At 56.2% G+C, this 22,166-nt stretch overlaps 1 protein-coding gene across 1 annotated transcript; it reads right to left on the bottom strand.

The window, feature by feature from the left end:
• Window positions 1-1,741: 1,741 nt before the first annotated feature.
• On the bottom strand, window positions 1,742-22,138 carry CHST6 (carbohydrate sulfotransferase 6). The gene is made up of 2 exons (XM_055145502.1): window positions 20,521-22,138; window positions 1,742-7,688 (listed from the first exon to the last, which is right to left on the bottom strand). The coding sequence occupies exon 2, from the start codon at window positions 7,672-7,674 to the stop codon at window positions 6,493-6,495; it is 1,182 nt and encodes a 393-aa protein (XP_055001477.1). The 5' UTR covers window positions 7,675-7,688; window positions 20,521-22,138; the 3' UTR covers window positions 1,742-6,492.
• Window positions 22,139-22,166: the final 28 nt, after the last annotated feature.

Below are 22,166 nucleotides of genomic sequence, written 5' to 3'. Positions count from 1 at the left end.
CACCTGACTGTGCTCAGGGATCACTTCTGGAAGGCTCAGGGGACCATATGGGGGTACTGGGGAAATAACTCAGGTTGGCCACATGCAAAGCAAATGCCCTATCTGCTGTACCATCGCTCAAACCCCTGGAAAGCCAAAATTTCATGACAGAATAAAGAATGTTGTTATTTATTTTCTCATTGAGGGAAAATAGATCAAAAGCAATACAAAACTGAGTAATAAAACCACAAACATGCAAGAAAATTATGAAGCAAACATAAGTCAAGCAAAAACTAGTTTATTGTTATTTAAGAGATATACCCATCTCAACTTGTTTCATGTGTAGTGAGTTACAGAGTTATAGAGCTTTTATAAAACAAGAGTGAACATTCTCAATAGTCTCGGGTTAGTGAAGAGGACCTCAAACTAGATACAAAAAAACAATGATCATAAAGACAAGGATTGATACATTTCTCCAGTTTAAGTTAGGAATGTGTGTCTTTCAAGAGTTATCAAAGCAAAAAGACAAACTACAAACTGGGAGAAGGTGTTTGCAATACATGTAAGTCACAAAGGAATAGTGTCTAGAATACATAAAGCACAACTAGAAACCAATAAGAAAACAAGAGATAAATGACAAGACTACATACTTCACAAAAGAGAAAATACAAATGGCCAATAAAAGTAGGAGAATATGCTGTCTTACGTTCATCCATGAAATACAAAATGAAATCACAATAACACATCATTTGCCAGTCACCTCATGGCCCCAAAACCGAGAATGCCAGGCACTAGTGAAGTTCCAAAGCAACAGGTATTGAGATGTTTAAAAGATATTACCATCGGGGCTGGAGCGATAGCACAACGGGGAGGGCGTTTGTCTTGCACGCGGTAGACCTGGGTTCAATTCCCAGCATCCCATATGGTCCCCGAGCACTGCCAGGAGTAATTCCTGAGTGCAGGGCCAGGAATGGCCCCTGTGCATCACTGGGTGTGAACCCCCCCAAAAAAAATAAAAAAAGAAATAAAAAGATATTACCATCTTGGGAAAAGTGTTGCATGATGGTATGCATGCACCAGCAATTTCACTCCCCGGTAAGTAACCTGCAAAGTGTAGCGGGAGAGGTTTCCAAGGTCGTTCCCAGCAGCACTTTAACTGCAAGTAACCTAAAACCAACCAAGGGTCCATTCACAAGAATGGGTGGATAAAATTACACTATGGTTTGCAGTGTGAGAGAAAAGACTCTCTCTCATTCCCAAAATACTTTTTTCAAAGCATTCAATGAAGGAGCAGGCTAGAACAAGTGACCTCAAGTTCGCGCCAAGGCTGAGTCCTCAGCAAGACCTCACGGGCCCTCTCTCATGTCACGGCCTCGCTCACACTTTCTGTCTCAGCTCCCAACTCTTCTGGAGGCCGCTGCACCGACTGTCCTTCCGATGTGCCAGAGACATGTTCTCCTCGCGATTGCTCCTTCACCCGTCTCCTGCTCCACGAACTCCTCCTAGACACTCACCCCCTAATTACCACCCTCACCTCCTTTAAGCCTTTGCTCAGGGCTGAAAAGATGGCTGGACAGGCTCGACTTGCTTTGCATACAGGAGGCCTGGGTTCCACCCCCTTTACCAGAGCACCACCAGAGCACACCCCTGAGCACGGTCAAGCATGGCCACGACCCCCCCCCCCAAATAACTGTTCAAATGCCACTTTTCCAATGACACCTTCCCCGACAACCCCCACACCCCTACATTCCTACATTCCTCACCTCTGTGATCTGTCCCTAGTTTTGCCCTTCGTCCTTTCTAATCTCCTATATAATTCTTTCTGAAATGGGTGAATCCTGTCTCTCACCATCAGGATGAGAGTTCTGAAAGGGCAAAAATTTCCACTGCATTTCCTGGACCTAAAATTGCCTGGTGCCTCGTTGGTGCTCAGTCCACCATGTTTGTTGAATGAATGAAGGTGGGAAGAGGTGGATGCCACAAGGACTGCAGGGCCGACCAGAGCAGTTGGCTGGAGGACCTGGCTAGTGAGGCAGACACAAAGTCCTCAGGCTCTGGTGGCCCGTTAATCCGTCTGTGTCTGCAGCATCTCATGTCCTCTTGAAATTATTAAGAGTTTTATTTTTCGATCATCTTGACAGCACTGGAGGAGAAATACTACTCCTAGCTCAGTGCTCAGGGGTCACTTGCCAGGCCTACTCTGGGGATAGGGATCAAACACAGGTATCCTGCATACAAAGCATATGCTCCAACCCTTTGAGCTACCTCCCAGGCCCTATTATAATTTTTTGGGGTACTGTTGGGGAATAGTGCCTGGGGACCATGCTGTGAATGGGATGGAACTTGGGACCCTCACATACACCAGCTCTTGGAGCACCTTGACAGCTCTTTTCTTGATTTAAAAAAAAAACTTTATTTTTTGGAGAAATTTCCAATTTACAACAAAATGGAGGAGGCAGGGAACTCCTGCCTCTTTCACTCTCAGCATCCTGCCTGAGGAAGATACAGTCTTTACATTTTTACCCACGAGGAGGCAACAGTCTCCTGCATCAGGCCCCCAGAGCCCGCAGAGTGACTTGGAGTAGCATACTTTGTTACAAACACATGTCGCTGTGACTTTGTATCCCCCAATCTGCAACCCGCTGCTCTCTCAATGGCCTGCGCCTGCCCTGGCCTCTGGCAACCACTCATCTCTCCACTTTGTATTTGGTTTTAGGCTGAAGAGAGAATACAACAGGCTTTGCATGCAGGAGGCCTGGGTTTGAGCCCTGACACCCCGAACAGGAGTGACACCCCTGAGCACTGCTAGAGATGGCTGCCAAACAAAACATAGTTTGGCTTTTTAGAATGTCCTAAAGTTGAAAATATACTTATGTTTTCATGCTTATATAGCCTTATCAGATTGGGTTCCTTCACTTCTTCATGTTCTTTGAGGTTTGAGAGCATGTGTGTCTGTGTGTCTGTCTGTGTGTGTATCCACCCAATACTATTCCTTTAGGGAGGGGAGTGATGCTGGTGCTTTAGCCCATGCAGGGTGGGGGTTCCCGGTCACAGAGGGGGCAAGAGCATTAACACTTCGCCAGTCTAAATCAGTGCTTTTCCTTGAGCATAATTTCCTTGTGCACCTTTTGCTTTGTTTTGTTTGGGGGCCATACCCGGAGGTGCTCAGCACTAACTCCTGGCTCTGTGCCCAGGGATTATTCCTGGTAGGACTCAGGGACTATACGGGGTGCCAGGGATGAAACCCGGAGCAGCTGCTTGCAAGGCAGGTGGCTTGCCCACTGTGCTGTCTCCAGAGTCCTCAGGGCCCCTTTAAGTCTGACCTGCAGTCCTAGGAATGTTTGCAAATTCAGTCACCGCCTGGGGGCGTCTCCACGCTGGGAACTGTTCCACGCTCGGAACAGTTGCACACTGTTCCGAGGAGTCTTATCCTTCCCAGTCAGGGCAGCTTCTCCCAAGAATAGTCCTAGGGAGTCTAGTCTCAGAAGCGAGCCCTGTCCCCAGCCTCTTGCTCTTCTTATTCTTCTTCCTCCTCCTCCTCCTCCTCTTGATTTGAGCAACATCTGGTAATGCCCAGGATTCACTCCTGGCAGTGCTTGGGGGACCATATGGGCTTGAACCTGGGTCTGCCACATGCTAGGGAAGCGCCCTCCCCGCTGTGCTCCCTAACCCGCTGCCCTTCTTCCTCATGCGTGCTTAACTCTGACCTAGCCCTTGTTTACTCAAACCAGCGGTTTCCCTGATTCTCCACACACAAGTAGATCGCCCTGTCCCTTTCTTACCCTCTCTTACCGAGCAGCTCACCGCCATGGCTGCCTGTGTATCTGTGGGGCGAGTTATCTGGAATCCACTCACCCCCCGAGAGCCAGGGCTATGCCTGCTATTCACTGGGACCATGAATACAATCATCCACCATCCAACCCGAGAACTCTGCCCCATTTCAGGGTTGGGGGACCCTAGCGTCAGGGCTCTCCTGACCTGGTCACACCCTCATAGCGTGGTGAGTCACGTGGGTCAGCCTCACTCACACAGGTGGGATTCTCCCTGAGCCAGCTCAAGCCGCCTACCAGGCCACAAGGCCCAGCTTCGGGCCAGGCTACCGTCAGGTTTTGCTTTTGTCCTGAAACCTGACCTGAGTTGGCCCGATGCCTGCCCGGAACCCAGAGGACTAGGGAGCAAAGGTGGGAACCAGTGGCCCCAGCCTGGACCCTTTGGAGTCAGGTGAGATACGGAGTCGAGCGTCGTGGCCATCAACACAGCCTGTGATCCACCCCAGCAAAGAAGACTTGCGGGGTTGCCATGGTGCATCTGGGCTGAGACCCCTTGGGAACGGTTTTCTGGAGCCCCCGAGAGATCCGTGTCTCCTGGTTCTCAGCTTCTGGTGCCTGCTTAGCCTTCTTGGCGTTTTGCAGCCCAGTGCCAGCCCCGCTCCCCGACACCCCGAGACTCACTTTGTGATCTGGGGAATGAGCTGGCTTGTCCCAGTTCGGTTTACTTGTGAGCACCTAAGTGGCCAAGACAAAGGAGCGAGTTCAAGTCCTCGTCCAGGGACCCTTGTGTAGCCACAGAATTCCCATCCATGGATCCAAGGTGTTGTGTTTTTGTTTCAGGTTTGGGGGCCGCACCATGTCATTGCTCAGAGGGGGACTCCAGGCTCAGTGCTTGGAGAACCATGTATTGTCCGAGATGAGATCCAGGCCCCCGCGCACACATATCCCATCCCTTTGAGCCAGCTCCCTGGCCCCGAGATGGAGGTGTGATGGGGCTGGAAACTGCAGCACATTCTTCTTTTAGTCCCGGCAAGAACAGCAGTGAAACATGCCAGGGAGCCCGCCTTGGTCGAGATGCAGGTCCCAGTAAGCTGCAGCCGCCGGCTGGCAGAGACCCCCCTGGGATCCCTGCCACGGACTGAGCACTAGGGGGCGCTGCTCCAGCTTCCCAGTAACTGGCACAAGCGTTTCTGGGGACCTGCGCCAGTCCCTACTCGCCTCGGGGATGTTCTGCCTGCCGGGACTTGGGTCCGCTTCCCTGCCTGAGCTTCCTCTTTTCCTTTCTAGCTCTCCGAGCGCAGGACGAAGCTTCTGCGGCCAGGGCCAGGTGGTGCAGATAGCAACAGCCAAAACTCCATGGGCCCTCCAGGGACTCAGCCTGAAGGGACCCAGGCAAGGCAGAGCCCCACCCCCCTTCCTTCTGAGCGCTCCTGGGGGGCCTGATCCAATTACACTCATCCCCGAACACCCTGCTGCTAAGCCAGGCCTCCATCTGGCTTGCAGGCTTGCTGTCCAGGAGGCCGTTCAGTTTCGCCCAGAGCTCACCATTTTCTTATCCTGTAGCTGCCTCTACCTCCACCGCCCCCCTGTGTGTAAAGCAAATCAGTGGGAAAATCAAACCTTTTAAATGCAGAAGGCGCAACAAGCCCTTTCTAGAAGCCCAGCACTCCCTCTGTGGCCCTGACCCAAAAGCTCCCCATCCCGTGACCTAGACAAGCCCCTTCGCCTGTTTTTTACTTGTCAAACACTACTGGCTGTAAACTCTTGTTTTGTTTGGGGACCACACCCGGCAGTGCTCAGGAGTCCGTGCCATGCCAAGAATCCAACCCAGGCCTCCCCCAGCGGGTTGCATTCTCCTGCCCTACTCCTGGCTGTGCCACCTAGGCAAACGGTCATGTTTATTCATAGAGAAGGATATTTGCTGTGGACACATCATCGTTCACCCTACCCGGGCAGGTATGCAGGTGGGTGGAGTCTCCTGGGAGTGGGGGGTGGTAGAGAGAAGCGGGGGAGGGAGGGCATGGGGGGGGAGAGCACAAGATAGAAGGCATCTGATTTGGTTTGGTTTGGTTTGGGGAGGGTGGGTGGGATCTCACCCAGGGCATGAGGCACCAAGCTGACCTACATGCACACTCCCACCCCTATTGTCTGGTTTAATTTTTTTCTCCTCCGAAGTGCTGGGGATCAAACCCTTGCCTCACACACGTCAAACACAGCCAAGCTCACGCTCTAGCCCCGTGCCATCTCCCCAGCGGGCTGTCTGATTTCTTGATGAAGATACAAGTAGATGTAACTGCAAGCAGCTTTGACGGAGGGAGGCTGTGCAGGGGAGGTGCAGAGTCAGGGGTCAGCCAGTACCTCTCGAACCAGGCCGGGCCACACCTCTCCAGGAAGCAGTGAGAGGAAAGAGCACCGGTGAGCAGATGCGGCCCCCCCAAGGCCTTCTCTACCCCCAGAAGGGGAGGACTGAGTGCCACCCTCCAGGAGATGCGGGTTCAGCTCAGAGGAAACGCAAAAGACTTTTGGAGGAAAGAGGCAAGAGGGCTCAGAGCAAGGTCAAAAACCGAAGCAAGACGCCAGGGCCCCGGGCCTTGAGCCCCTTCCTGCCCCCATGGGTGGGGGGACCCCTCCCTCCGGGGCCCTCCAGGAGTGACCCGCACCCCGGGTGCCCTGGCTCCCTCCCCGCCCTACCACACACCAAGTTCCCGGGCCAGGTGAGCCCGGAGGACCCCCCAGGGCCTCGCTAGGGCCCGGGGTCGGTGGAGGAGGCCCAGCTGAAGCTGCTGGGGCCCCGGGGAACCAGCAGGTCCAGGGCGAGGTTGCGCTGCTCCTCTTCGGAGAACACGGGCCGGTAGCCCAGCAGCTGCAGCGCCCCGGCGCACAGTTCCTGCACCCGGCGGATCTTGGCGAAGGGCAGCGCGTGGCGCCAGGCCTGCGAGACGTTGAGCGCGTCCCGGGACGTGGTCTTGAAGGCGTCGTGGCGCGCGCCGGGCCCCGCGCCGTGCGTGATGTTGTCGATCCAGGTCTCGAGCTGCGGCGTGAGGCTGAGGCCGGCGAAGGCGTAGAGCGCCCGGATCTCGGGCAGTGGGGCCCGCGCCAGGTCCTCGAAGCGCACCAGGCGGTAGCGGCCACGCAGGAAGGGCGGCGGCTTGCGCGTGGCCGCCTCGGCGATGCGCACGTGGCTGCGGCACACCTCGCGCACCACGCGCAGGCCCGGGTCGGCTTCCACCCACGTGCCATTGGTGCCCAGCACGATGCCGTTGTCGCGTGCCAGCGCCTTGGCCGTCTGCTCGCGGGAGCGCAGCACGGCGCGAGGGTCGCGCACCAGGTGCACGATGCGCAGGTTGAGCGCGGGGTCGCTGAGCAGCGGGTAGAGCACCTGCAGGTTGAAGAAGCGCACCTCCTTGAGCACCACGTGGCTGTAGGAGCGGCAGGCGGCCTGCGCCCCGCCGAACGGCTGTCGCGCGCACAGCGGCTTGCACACGGCCTCGCTGCTCAGGGCGCCGCGCGGGAAGGCGCTGCAGGCGGGCGGCGAGCACAGCGCGCGGCTCACGGCCCACTGGAACAGGTCCGACAGGTTACGGCGCCACGGCAGGTAGGCGTCGAACACGTCCAGGTCGCACAGGAACACGGAGCGCACCAGGTCGCGCACGGCCATGTGCAGCGCGGGCGCGCTGCCCTGCGGCAGGGTGGCCCACACGTGCCATGCAGGCTCCATCAGGTAGAAGACGTCGGGGTGCTGGCTGAAGAGCTGGCCCACGAACGACGAGCCCGAGCGCCACGATGACAGCACCAGCACGTGCACGCGCCGCGGGCCGCCCGCGGGTGCGGGGGAGCGCGGCTGCGACACCAGGAAGAGCAGGAGGACCGTCTGCGCCAGCAGGAGCGCCGTCACCGCCGTGCTGGAGACACGCGGCAGCCACATGCCGTCGGCGGGGCCTGCGGGGACGAGAGCGCAGCCCGTCAGCGCCCGTGGGCTCAGCCCACCCGGCACTGGCAGCCGGGGAGACCCCGGATTGCACCTCCTGGGGCCTCCGACGCAGATAACGTCTGAGAGGCCGGAGTGATAGCAGTGGGGAGGGCGTTTGCCTTTCATTCGGCCAACAGGAGTTCAATCCTCGGCATCCCATAGGGTCCCCCAGCACCGCCAGGAGTAACCCCTGAGCATCGCAGGGTGTGACCCAAAAAGAAAGACACGCGCGCGCGCGCGCGCACACACACACACACACACACACACACACAAAATACACAACCCAAACCAGATAACGTCTGGGCCGAGCTCTTGGGGTGTGACGCCAAGGCCAGAGGTGACCCGTGGTTTTCAGCGACATTTACCCAAGGAGAATGGGGTCGCTTTTCCCTTTGTTTGGGGTTCACACCTGGTGGTACTCTAAGGCTTGTCTGTCTTGGTGCCCAGAGGTCACGCTGCTGGATCATGTGCAGGCTAGATCCCAGCCTCTGGAGTGCAAAGCATGTGTTCTAACTCGTCCAGGCCTGGGGAATATTTTTATTTTGTTTTGTTTGTTTGTGGGCCACACCCAGCTATGCTCAGGGCTTAGTCCAGGGTCTGTTGGGGATTACTCTTGGCAGGCCCAGGGAACCATACGGGCTGCCCGCGATCAAACTGGGTAGGCTCCATGCAAAGTATGTGTCTTACCCGCTATACTACTGCTCCAGCCTTGAATATTTTAAAAACAGAATTCTGGGCCACTTAAAACAGAGGGTAGGGAGTTTACCTTGCATGGGACTTACCCAGTTTGATTCTGGGCACCCCATATGGTCCTCCAACTAGCCCTAGGAGTGATCCCCGAGCACAGAGCCAGGAGTAAGCCTTGAGCACTGCTACGTGTGGTCCAAAAACAAAACAAAAATTTAATTCCTATCTTTTGCAGAAGAATTACTTAGAGGGGGAAAATCTTTAGTCATTTAACAAAACAGCTCGGTGGGGACTGGAATGGTGTAAGATCAGATCGCACCAGGCTCTGGCAAGTTGAGTCTCAGCCCGGGAACTTCTGAGCTTGTGATCTCCACCCCAGCACAACTCTCTCGGTGACCCGGTTCACCGTTGGCAGAGGGGCTAATCCTGGCCCTGGTTTATTAAGATGAGGGCAGGCTTGGGGGACGCATTGCCTGTCCCCGTAACTGAGGACTTGGCCTGTTGGTAGATGGAGACTCACTCTGGGATTTTCTTCCAAACCAGCAGCTAGAGCTTTGGGAGGCGCATCTTTCCAAAGGGAGGAGGGGCTGCAGAGGGGGAAGGAAAAGGGGGACACTGCCAGCCGCTCTCTGCCTGCCTACTCACCGCTGCCTGTCTGGGTCACAAATCCACGAGCGCAGGGCTGGCCAGGGGGCCTGGTATGGGAGCAGGAGAGAAGGTCCCGGGCAGTTCAGAGAGTGCCCACAGGGGACGGAGGAGCGGCCACTGCCAAGGGCTTTTCCCAAACAGTTGGCGGGCACAGGAGAGGGCTTCCTTGGAGCCGTGCCTGCCCCTCCAAAGCCATGCCCTCTAGGAAGCCCTGGCTGCCCCACGGCCTATTCCTGCTCTGTGAACCCCAAGAACGATTCCCCGCGCAGACTGGGTTTTTTTGGTTTTTTTTTTTTTTTTGGCTTGCTTAGATTTAGGGCCAGTCCCTAACCTTGGTGCTCAGGGCTGAGTCCTGGCTCTGGGCTGGAGTCACTCTGGGTGAGACACTTTCAGTGGTGGGGATTAAGCCAGTGGTGCTGTGGTGAGCAGTGCAGCTGCAGGCTGGGGGACAGGGCTGAGGAAGGCCTGGCCCTGCTGTAGAGCTGAAGTGGATGCGGGAGCCTCGGAGGGTCCACCCAGTTGATACCCTGAGGCCAACTATTCTTGGAATCTGGCATTGGAATCCGCATAGACACACACACTCCCCACTCACCCAATCACAGCATCTTCAGTGCATCTTAAGATTGTCACACAGGGGCCAGGGGAGCTGGCTCGAAGGGCCTGAACACATGCTCTATGTGCTAGGTTCAGTCCCTGGTAGCCTGGCTGGGTCCCCCAAGCACTGCTGGGAGTGACCCCTGGAGCACTCAGTGACCCCGAAGCATTGCCCAATGGGGCGGGAACAAACCAAAAAGCTTGTGGGTAGGGAGATGGGCTCGGCGTGTTTGATCCCCAACCACACACTCCCTGGCGCAGCTGGTGTAACCTGTCGGTAGCCCACAGCACAGCCAGGCTGTGACTCTGGGGGACACTGGCACCATGGACCCATGCAACTAGAGGACCCAGAGCTCAGACGTGCAGGGTGCCCCCAATCTTTGCAGTCATGAATTGATCCTTGTGCCTTGGATGGGGGGCTTTGGGGCACAAAGGTAGACCTGGGCAGTAACAGGGCAGGGCAAGGGGTTCAAACAAGTACCAGACATCAGGGCTGGTTGCCCGAAACCTTTGTCCAAAGAACCCCCTGATCGTGAAGGCCTGGCCCCTTCTCTCCAGTCCTTCTGCTGTGAGGCCGAGAAAGACCCTCACATGCACCATGACAGGCTGCATTTCAGCAAAACAAGCAGGAGGCCTAAGTCTCTGTTTCCCCCCAAAGACTGTCCTTGGCCGAAGCTGGAAATCCCCTCGATGCCTCTAGCCAGTCCTGTGATAAGTGGGATATTGGTGGGCACAGCAGGTGGGCACGACCACTTAGCTCACAGACTTGTGACTGCTTCGTCAAAATTCTTGGAAAACCTGCCAACGTTGCTTTTGTAACTGTGTAACTGTATGCCATATAATCATCCCTGGAACTACAGTCGGGGTCCTGGTCAAGACTCCACTGTGTTGGATGAGGCTTGGACCCGAGCTCGAGCTAGCAATAAAGGTTCCTTTGCTTTTGCATTCTCACTTGTGGAACTGGTCTCTCTGCAAATGCGAAACTCAGAACCCGGTTATAACACCGCTTTCTGTACTCTAATTTTTTTTTGGGGGAGAGGGGTGGGTCTCACTACCCTGACAGTGTGAGCCGGACAGGTCAGTGCTAGAGGGCACCTTGGCGTCTCCAGGGCAGAGTGCTGCAGGGACAACTGTGTCTGATGCGTACAAGGCTTCGCTTCCGCCCTTGAATTCCTTTATTTTGGAAGAAAGGGGTCTATGTTGTATGTTTTATTTCCAGGGAAGTTCGTACTCCAAGGTGGGATTCTATTTTTTTTTTTTTTGCTTTTTGGGTCACACCTGGCGATGCACAGGGGTTACTCCTGGCTCTGCACTCAGGAATTACTCCTGGCGGTGCTCAGGGGACCATATGGGATGCTGGGATTTGAACCTGGGTTAGCCGCGTGCAAGGCAAACGCCCTACCCGCTGTGCTATCGCTCCAGCCCCATCCAAGGTGGGATTCTAAAAGGACAGCTCAGGGCATCCCAGGCTTGTGTTCTATTTGTGCAAGTTAGAAAGGGCCCATCCCGGGGCTGGAGTGATAGCACAGCGGGTAGGGCGTTTGCCTTGCACGCGGCCGACCCGGTTCAAATCTCAGCATCCCATATGGTCCCCTGAGCACCACTGGGAGTGATTCCTGAGTGCAGAGCCAAGAGTAACCCCTGTGCATCACCAGGTGTGACCCAAAAAGCAAAAAAAAAAAAAAAAAAAAAAAGGGCCCATCCCCTGGCGGCCCATGCCAGTTCTCCCGGGTGGATGGACAGACTCTTATCCCCAGGGCCCTGACCACAGCTGTAAGCCTTAAGCACTGTCCACTCTGTGTTTAATGGTGATGGTGAAAATAATCCCAGGGGGAGGTGGGAGTTAAGTAGGCCACAGAAGGAATAAGAAGTTCCAGGGCCGGAGAGATAGCCCAGTGGGTAGGGTTTTGCCTTGCACGCGGCCAACCTGGATTCAATTCCAAGCACCCCACATAGTCCCCTGAGCACCTCCAGGAGTGACCCCTGAGTTCAGAGCCAGGAGTAAGCCCTGAGAACTGCCAGGCTTGGCTCAAAAATAAAAAAAGAGGGGCTGGAGTGATAGCACAGCAGGTAGGGCATTTGCCTTGCAAGCAGCCGACCCAGGTTCGATTCCCAGCATCCCATATGGTCCCTCAGCACTGCCAGGAGTAATTCCTGAGTGCAGAGCCAGGAGTAACCCCTGTGCACTGCTGGGTGTGACCCAAAAAGCAATAAATAAATAAAATAAAAAAGGAAGTCCCCCCCTCCTCTCCTTGACACCCAGGACCACCTTACAAGGCCGTCTCTTTTTCTCATCACTGGAGCTTTTGTCCTAACATCATTAAAAAGTCTACTTCCGGGGCCGGAGAGATAGTACAGTGGGTAGGGCGCTTGCCTCGCACACAGCCTACCCTGGCAGTCATAGGGTCCCCTGGGCACTGCCAAGAGTGATCCCTGACCACAGCTGCAAGCCCTAAGCACTGCTGCTGTGGCCCCCAAGCCAAACCAAATCAATCAACAAATAAAAATTCTGCTTTTGCCAGTCTGGGGCTGCAGCTTTGCGGGAGAGAGGCCCCGGATTCAATACCCGACACCACATGAAAGACAGCCAGGGCCAGAAGCTAGGACAGGGGCTAGAGCACTGGCCTACATGTGGCTGATGCCAGTTCAATGCCTGGCACCGCCTGGTTCCCCTGAGCATCACCAGGAGTAACCCCTGAGCATCACTGGGAAGCCCCCCGGAATAAAGACTGACGTTGGAGTAGAAGGGCTGCAAGCCACGCTGAGGGCTGAGAGGGCCGCAGGTTCCACCCCCAGAACACACGGCACCCCGGGCACTGCTGAGGAGGGTGTGGTGGGCCCTGGCTCTGCCCGGAATGCTCGGACCCAATACTGAACTTGGTTTTCGGACCACACCTGCGGTGCTCAGGGCTCGCTCCTGGCAGTGTTTGTGGGACAGTCTGTGGTGACGGGCTTCCCCGCTGCACCGTCTCTCTGGCCCTGGGCATGGGCTCTGGCCCCTGAGCACTGTTTGGAGCCTCTACCTGCCCCTCAAAAAGCTAAGTAACGGATGGAAAAGGGACAAGGGACAACCAGAAGGTTGACCCACATGTGCTGCACTCAGGAGCAGACAGAGCTGACGGCCCGCCGGGGGCCTGAAGGACGCTGGTCTCACGAGATGGTCAAGGAACCAGATGGCCCAGGGAAGCGGCCCCTCCCGCGGGGCTCCTGCGGGCCTGCCGCGCTGGCCCTGCTGTGCTAGAAGCTGCCCCGTCTCCAGAACCTCCCACCTGCTCCTTCCTCCTCGCTCCCCAGGCTTCCCACGCAGCCCCCCTGTTTCAGATGCCAGAAAACCAACGAGAGCGCGACTCCCTCTCCTGCACAGCGTGGGCCTGGCCCCGTGCCCAGAGCCCAGCACGACCCTTTCTCCGGATCCTCAAAGCACCAGTTCGCCCCGCGTGGCACCTGCACCCCTTCCGGCTGTGTGGGTTTGTGCCAGTGCCTGCCAACCCTATCCCTGGCGTCCCATAAGGCCTCAGCGCTGTATGGGCTGCTGGTCAGGGCCGTCACGTGCATTCCAGCCCCGGGCCCCTGTCTGCAGAGGACAGAGGCCTCCTGAGGAAGCAGCTCTCGCCCACACAGAGAGGCTGTGGGGCTCACTCACCAGCACCCGATCTGGGGTCAGGGGAGGGCACACGTGTCTCCTGCCCGGCTCCCCTGTCTGTGCTCCCGGGAGTGATCTCTGAGCACAGACCAGGAAGTAGCCCCTGAGCACTGCCAGGCGTGGTCCCCCAAATAGAAGCAGTGACCTCCCACCGTCCCTGCTGACTCCTTGTCCTGGGCACAGGAGAGCACTGCGGGCTGCAGAGGGGATCGGGCTTCACACACTTGCCTCGCGGGCAGCTGACTCTCGTTCCATCTCTGGCACCACCTGTGCCCCCCGCAACCCCCCAGCCCCACCAAGAGTGATTCCTGCGTGCAGAGCCAGGAGTAAGCCCTAAGCACTGCCAGGTGTGGCCCCAAACCCAAACCACCCCCCAGCTGGCAGTGAAGGAAGGAGCCGCTAGGCTGCCTGAGCTGTCGGTGGGAGAATGGGGTGGGGGGAGGGGCGCGACGGTTTTCTGGTTTTCCGTGGCAGGGCTGAGCTGGAGCCTGGCAGCCTGGCTCTCCGGGCGGTGCCTGCCAGGAACCCAGCTCTGTTGGCCCTTGACTTAGCAGCACACGCTGTCAGCAGCCTCTCCCGGCCTGGCAGAAAATCTAAGGGAGGGAAATCGAACACCAGACACAAATCCCTGGCACACACTGGTCTCCCTTTGGCAGCACCCAGAGGCTAGCTCATTCTTGGAGAAACCCCAAAGGTCGGAGAAAATGGATTTCCCATGAGGGGTCCCTCCTAGGGGCAAGCCAGCTCTAAGAGAGCCCAAGGCAACCGTGGGCTTGGGGGGCTGAAAAGGAAGAAAGGAAAGGGGAGAAAAGAGGAAGAGAGAAAGGAAAACAGCAAATAAGGTAAATGAAGCAGGGCAGGTGGAAAGGAATGAGGTGGCGGCAGAAGGGCAGAGTGAAGGCAGGGCGGACTGGGGCACCAGGAATCAGGCCTTCAAGGGTTTCCTCTGCACCAGCCTTTGCCCCGTCCTCTCGGGCAGGGTAGAGGAACCCTCTTCTGCAAAGGGTCATCAGGAGATTTGTCATCCTTTGTATAATAGAGTCATATAATACGCAGACACGTTATGGGAAGCCATTGAGCTATATACATGTCTGTCCCATCATGCCCTAGGCCAGATCACGTGACCACTGGGGCCTGATATTCCTGACCCAGCTCCAGTTCAATCCTCACAATGACCCAGGAAAAGAATCTGAAGCCTGTCCATGACTTATAGGGGTGGAAACTGAGGCTTGAGAAGCTAGGGCCTGGGGGCCGGAGTGAGAGTACAGCGGGGAGGGTGTTTGCCTTGCATGAAGCTTACCCAGGTTCAATCCCCGGCATCCCATATGGTCCTCCGAGCCCACCGGGAGTAAATGCTGAGTGTAGAGCCAGAAATAACCCTGAGCATCACCAGGTGTGGCCCAAAACAACAACAACAACAAACATCAAACAAAACAAGAGCAAACAACAAACAAACAAAAGGAGAGGAGGGGCCTTGCCTGAAGGCTATTAGCCACCGTCAGTGACTCAGCAGTAGAACCCTAGCAGCCTAAGTTTAGGGCTCTTCTTCCTGCAGGGAGAGAGGTGCCTGGAGGACCATGTGGTACCCAGGATGAGATCCTGGGCTTCCACATGCGAAGCATGCACTTCCGGCCTTTGAGCCGTTTCCCAGCCCCTGTGTGCTCAGCTCCAGAGAAGTCTTTGTGTGTTATCTTCTGGCACAAATGATAAAACATTTACACACAGCGGTGATGTCCACAATGTATGATACCAACTGTGTTACAAATACGTGAGGGAGAGGGCAGACTGGGGAGATAGCTCACAGGGTTGGGGGCAGGCTTTGCCATCAGGGGCCTGGAAAACAACAGCCTGGGGGATGGAGGGTTAACTCAAAGGGCTGGGGCACATACTGTGCATTTAAGAGGCCGGGCTCAGTGCTCAGAACCACCTGGTCCCCCAGGAGTAGCCCCTTGAGGACTGCCAGGTGTGGCCCCAAACCAAAAGACAAAAGAGATGATCACATTTCTCTAGAGGAGATGTACACTCCCACTTCCCTGTTCTTCCAGGAACCTGGCAGTCACCCACAAACTGCCTCTGACGCCACTTCAGCTCACTAACGGCCATGATCCAGAGACTCACAAATCTCAGAAAAGAGCAACAAGCTGCAGAGATGCCTCCAGACCCCAAAGTCACCATCCAGTTAAAATATGAACTCTAGCTGTATCACCCTACTTAAAATTTTAGAATTCCTGGAGCAACATCCCATACTCTATGCCCCTGATATACCAAGAGTAGCACACTGCATTTGATTGGGTGCAAAGTAGAAGGCAACCAATCTAGAGTAAAAATAAGTAAATAAATAAATTTAAATATATATATATATATATACACACTATATATGCACGCAAAGTTCAATCTGTAACATGTTAGTAATCTCTTATCTCTTATACAAGGGCTTAATGGTTCCATGGTGAGATACAACAATCTTCACACACTTTCCTCTAATGAAACTTTTTGGGATCATTTTTAGCAGAGTCATTCGTAGCAAGCAATATAAAATATATTATTAAGTCCTGCTTTGGTGGCAGGCTTTGGGAAGGGGATGGAAAAAATTACAATATGGTGGTGGGAAGGTACAGTACTGGAGGAATTGGTGTTGGAATATTGAATGTAATAAATTATTGTGAATAATTTTATGGCCTCCGCGATAGCACAGCGGGTAGGGCGTTTGCCTTGCACACAGCCAACCCGGGTTCAATTCCTCCGTCCCTCTCGGAGAGCCCGGCAAGCTACCGAGGATATCTCGCCCCCATGGCAGAGCCTGGCAAGCTACCTATGGCATATTCAATATGTCAAAATAGTAACAATTCTCACAGTGGAGACGTTACTGGTGCCCGCTCAAGCAAATAGATGAACAATGGGATGACAGTGCTACAGTGAACAATTTTATAAAAATAAAATCAAATTAGAAAAAACAGAAAGAAGGTATACAAATGGCCGATAAAGACACGAAAAGATGCTTCCATGCGTGTAGTCCTCAGGAAGCACAGCCCGAATTCCCACAAACTGTTCCCTAGAGTGGCTACCGAGGTGGTCGGTCACACAGCAGGCTGCGAGCTTGCTCTCTCCACATATGGGGGTCCCGAGATGCCCGGGCATCGTTGGGAATGACCCTTGAGCACAGAGCATGGGGTGGCCCCCAAATAAACAGAAGGTCAAGTATTAGCGAGAACAGCAAGTGTCAGTGAGAATGGGGAGAAACGGACCCTCTGGCACCCGTGACGGTCAGTAAAGGCACCGCTGCAGAGGGGACCCGAGTGGGCCGCTTCTCAAAAGGTTCGACATGGGTCAGCATCGTTCTGCTCCTGGGTCTCCCCAGAGGCCTGCAGCCTGGCCACTGAAGCACTGGTGCAATGGCCGGAAAGAGAGTGCAGGGGTGAAGGTGCACGCCCTGTAGCCTGCTGACCCCCAACTGCTACTTATGGGACCCTGAGCACTGGCAGGGGCCATTCCTGAACACTGATCTCAGGGTTCATAGCCCCCAGGTACCATCAAGTGTGGTCCCCAAAAAGTCTTGCCAAAAGGAAGAAAAACTGGTCTATGCACGTCCGTGTCAGTGTCATACACAAGAGCCGCTAATTTCCCAGTCCTACCCCTTGAGGAGTGGTGGACCTGGGGGAGGGAGGGGGGTACTCAGCTGATGGGACAGGGTCGCACAGGGCAGGCCTGGGGACTGCCAGCTGCAGCACCCACGCTGTTCCCTGCTGCCCCCACAGTGCTGAGGCACTGGGAACCAGCGAATGGGGTTTCCAGAGGGGGAACTTCCCAGACACAGGAATTCCGTCTCCGGCGGTCTCTGGAGGGGCTGGAGAGCGGGTGCAGCCTGCAAAGGGGCAGAGCCAGGGCGTGGCCCGAACCTCACGTGGCTCCCCAGAGCTCCACCCGGAGTGACCCCAAGCACTGGCCAGGAGTAGCCCCTGAACCCCACCACATATGGCCCCCAAACACAAACCAGTACAATGGGCAGGACATGGGAACAGTCACAGCGGTGCCTGGAAAGGAACCGGGAAGGACAGTGCCACTTCGTGGCGGTCCTGCCTGATGAGACCGTTCTTTCCCCTCGTGAGCGTCTTTGCTGCATTTCTCAGGAAGCCTGGGCCAACTTCTAATCCCCTGGGAATGGCGAATCCATTTCTGCGCACCGGGTGGAGGAGGCAGGGCTGGGCTTGGCCTGGTGCAGCGGTCAGCGGCTCCAGAACCCCGCCGGCCGGGGAAAGAGGGGCGCAGGCCTGGAGCACAACCCCCTCCTCCCCTAGGGAAGGTGCCCAGGTGTCCCTGGGCCAGCGGGCGTGTCTGCCACGTGGGCGGCTTCTCACCCGCCCTGGCTCGCAGCTGCGTGGAGGCAGCCAGGGACGAGGAGGTTGGAGGCCCGAGAGGTCTCTAGGAAAGAAATCACAGAAATCACATTCCCCGGGGGGAGGAGCCCAGGGCATTTCGGAGCAGAGGCGCAGACATGGACGCAGCCCCAGGCCCTCTCAACCCATTGCACGGCAGCTAGAGGGCCCGGAGGAGGGGGGACCCCCATACACACACTGCCCCACTCTGCAGACTCACACACACACAATGGGCGAAGGACAGGTGCGTGCCTGGAGCATGTTCCCGTGTTCCCCATGTGTGCCCTGAACCCTCTGGAATGTTCTCTGGGTGTTTTTGTGTGTGCATGGGGGTCTCCCCTGGCGGTGCTCAGGGCTTACTCCTGGCTCTGCGCTTAAGGATCACTCCTAGTGGGACTCAAGGATTGAATCTGGGTCTGCCCCATGACAAGCAAGAGTCTTACAGGCTAAGGGCTGGAGCAATAGCACAGTGGGTAGGATGTTTGCCTTGCATGCAGCTGACCAGGGTTCGATTCCCAGCATCCTATATGGTCCCCTGAGCACTGCCAGGGGTGATTCCTGAGTGGCTGAGCCAGGAGTAACCCCTGTGCATCACTGGGTGTGACCCAAAAAGAAAAAAAAAGTCTTACAGGCTGTACTCTTGCTCCAGCCCCCCCCCCCCGCCCAATTGACCTTTTTTAGCCTTTGATTTTGATTCATTTACTGTTTCTAGCAAAGTAAGTTGGGGGTGGAGTGATAAGACAGTAGGTAGGGCGCTTGCCTTGTACCTGACCAACGTGGGTTTGATCCTTGTCATGTCCTATAGTCTGAGTCCCAGGAGTGACAGCAGAGTGCAGAGCCAGGGGTAAGCCCTGAGGGCCACTGGCTGTCACCGCCCCACCTCCAAAAAGACTAAATTCAGAAAAGAAAATCAAAATAAATCTTCCCTACAAGTCAATGACTAAGTCAAGAAAAGGAAGACTTTTCCCAAAAGATTATTTCTTTTTGGTGATGGGGGTCACACCCCTTGGTGCTTAGGGGTTACTCCTAGCTCAGGTTGGAGGTCCACTGTACCAGAGTTAAAACTAGCTCCTCCCTCAATCTCTCTTGGTCCCTTTAATTTGTTTTCTGTGCCGGGGATTGAACCCACGGAGTCATAAATGCGAAGCAAGTGCTTTATCACTGAGCTCCACCTCTGGCCCAGGAAGGCTTATGATTATTAATTTCATTTTTGGGAGCTTTTTGGGTCACACCCGGCAATGCACAGGGGTTACTCCTGGCTCATGCACTCAGGAATTACCCCTGCTGATGCTTCGGGGACCAAACGGGATGCTGGGAATCAAACCCGGGTTGGCTGCATGCAAGGCAAACGCCCTACCCTCTGTGCTATCGCTCCAGCCCCGGAAGGGCTTATTGTTATTATTATTATTTTGGTTTTGGGGCCACACTCAGTGGTGCTCAGGAGACTTGGTGGTGCAGGGGATGGAGCCCAGGTTGTCTGCATGAGAGGCCAGTGCCTACCCCACTGTTCTAGTTCTCCAGCTCCTAGGAGGGAACCTCTGCGGAAACACTCAGGGCCAGAGCAATGGACTGCAGGAGGGCGTTTGCCTTTGCATGCGCTGACCTGGATTTGATCCCTGACATCCCATAAGGTCGAGGGAGCACTGCCAGGAGTAATTCCTGGGTGCAGAGCCAAGAGTGACCCCTGAGCATTGTTGGGTGTGACCCAAAAGCTAACCATACCAAGCAAACAAACCACTCCGAACACCCAATGGCCAAATGCAACATACGGACTTGTTATTCTGACTTGAATAACTGCAAGGAGTTATCTTTGCGGTAATCAGAGAAATTTTAATTTGAGCTGAGCATTAAGTGATATTGAGAAATCACTTTAATGCTATTAGCAATACCTGGAATACTCCTGTTCTGGAATCTTCCGGAAGCTGGGTAGGCTGTGCTTGGGAGGACCTTGCACCAGAATTCAAACTAGCCCCTTGACCTATCTCTCAAGTCCTTTTAGGTTCCCCCCCCCCCTTCTGTGCCAGGGATTGAACCCTGGGAGATCCACATGCAAAGCCTCAGGTCTGTGGCTGGCAGTAAGCCTGTCTCAAGCGGAGGAACGAGGGACAACAGCTTTAGTGTCCGCAGCACCTGAGAGATGGGGTGTCGCAAGTCCGAGCAGGCACAAGCCACGTCCACACAAGACAAGGCTCGCTCGGGCTTGCAGAGAAGGGCGGGAGGGCGCAGCGGGGGTTCGGGGCGCCTGCAACAGGCGCGGGACTCTGCGTCCCCGGCCCGCTCAGAGCTAAGGCAGCAGCGGCCACTCCTGCCTGACCCCCGCGGGACCCCAGCTCTGTGCTCGCGCTTCTGATGGAACAGGGCGGTGGCGTCGCATCTGCCCCGAGGGCGTCCTTCACATCCTTCACATCCTGGCTGCCAGCTCACTCACAGCCCTACCAGCCTTTTCGGTTTTTTCCTTTTCTTTTCATTTTTTCCGCTATATCGGTCACAGCCGGCGATGCTCCGGCCTGACACCTGGCTCTGCGCTCAGTCCCGGCGGTGCTGGTGCTTGGGGAGGGGGTCTTCGCCAGGGGTCGAACCCGCGGCGCCCGCGCGCGTGGCCAGCGCTCTCTCCCCGCCGCCCCTCCGCACTTTGTCCCCGGTCCGGCGACCTGCGTCTGGGCTCCCTCGCCGAGCGGCCCTTCCTCGGGGGTTCCGCGGAAACAGCCCTGGGAGAACTTTCTGGAGGAGCGGCAGACCCTTTGGAGCTCCAGTGTGCGGCCGGCAGAGCCCTGCCACCCTGCAACCCAGTCCCTGCGCTCCCCTCCCCGACACCCTGCCCGGCCCGCACCTGCGCCCCCGCGGGCGCCCACCTACCCGAAGCCTGGCGCCCTGTCCGTGCGCGCTTGGGGTCCCCGGCGCTCGGCGGCTAGTGACGGGCGCCCGGGGTTGGCGGCATCTGCGGGGCCGGCGCGCGCACAATGAGGCGCTTTCAGACGTGGCCGCGGGCCCGGGCGCGGGGGAGCGGCGGGGGAGGAAGGAAGGAGCCGGTTGGACCCGGGCGGACTCCCGCCACCCGCCCCACCGCGACCGGGGGGCCGCGCCTGGGCATCACCGGGATGTGGGCGAGGGGCGCCCAGCTGGGGCCCGGGGCTGCCCGAGGAGCACTGTTTGGCCCCGGAGGTCCAGGGACGCCCGCAGCGCCAGCCCTCGCCTCACCGCGGTGCACCCGAGAATGCAGTCTCCCCCTCCGGGCCCCGGGCGGGGGAGGGACGCCCAGGGCGCACAAAAGGCCCTTGTGAGGGGAACGGAATCTTCTGGTGCGTCTTCGCTCTGGGCCATCCTCGGGGAAGCGAAGGGATGTCAAACGCGAACCATTTCCCAGGCCAGGTCCCCCTGCAGCCGCCCGCAGCGCCAGGCAGGGCTGCGCCCACCCGGTGTCCCGGCCTCCACCCTGAGACGCAGGGCACAGCTGAAGCGTCCCTCTCTGGCCTGGGACACGGACGGATCTCCGACCTCGGGCAATCCCTGCTAGCTGGGAAAGAAGCCGCGGACTGCGCGTATAAAGGGCGCATTCTTTCCTGGGGGCTGACGGGCAAGACGAGGGAGAAGCCTTGAGAATGGATGTAAACTATCCGATTTAATAATTATTTTCGATGAGTTATCTTAAGGAAATAAAAACAGCAACTAGTATTTATACTCACGGTTTATAGGCGTGTTGCTTATGATGGGCGGGTGGGGGGAGGCGGGGAACCAAACACCATGAAAGATTAGAAGGATGCCAACAGCGGGCACCTCCGGTGAGGCTAACTTTCTCTAGGTTTCTGTAATCACACGTTTTCCCTAGTAAAAGAAACAGAACTTAAAAAAAAAAAAGACACGAACATATGGGGCCAAAGAGATATGTTGGGTAGGGTTCTTGCAGTTGACCCAGGTTCAATCCCTGGCACCCATTTGGTCCCTTCAAGCCCCGCCAGGACCCCTGTGCACCCTTCCTGTCCCAGAAAGTTAAAAAGCATGTATAAGGCCAGAGCAATAATGGTACGGGGTGGGGGGTGTGTGTGTTTAGACATTTGCCTTGTACGTGGCTGACCCGGGTTCAATTCCTGGCATCCCATATGGTCCTTCGAGCACTGCCAGGAGTAACCCTGAGCATCGCAATACCAAAACCCTGAAATATTAAAAAATCATGACCATGAAGAGAGAGCAGCAGGCAGCTGCTGCTGGCACGTGGACCCATGGGTTCCCGGGCTGAGGCGGCTGGCACTTGATTTGGCTTAATTAACACAGATTGCTGCGGGCGCTGCAGGTAAAACCTTGATGCTGGGATTTGAGCAGGCTTGAGTGGCCTCACCTGGTCCCAACAGCAAGCTCTCATCGGGCTGTCAGTGGGACTCTCCCTCCCGAGCGCAATTGCCGATCTGTTTACCTGTGGGTCAGGGCTCAGCCAACCCTCTGTGGGCGGAGCAAACGCTTTCATGCAGGTTGGATCCAGGGTACCACATTGTCCCTCCCTCCACCCC

The sequence above is a fragment of the Sorex araneus genome, chromosome 8, assembly GCF_027595985.1.
Source record: "Sorex araneus isolate mSorAra2 chromosome 8, mSorAra2.pri, whole genome shotgun sequence".
NCBI classification, from domain to species: Eukaryota; Metazoa; Chordata; class Mammalia; order Eulipotyphla; family Soricidae; genus Sorex; species Sorex araneus.
The sequence above is the reverse complement of the archived record's forward strand: the minus strand, read 5'-3'. Positions and strand labels throughout refer to the sequence as shown.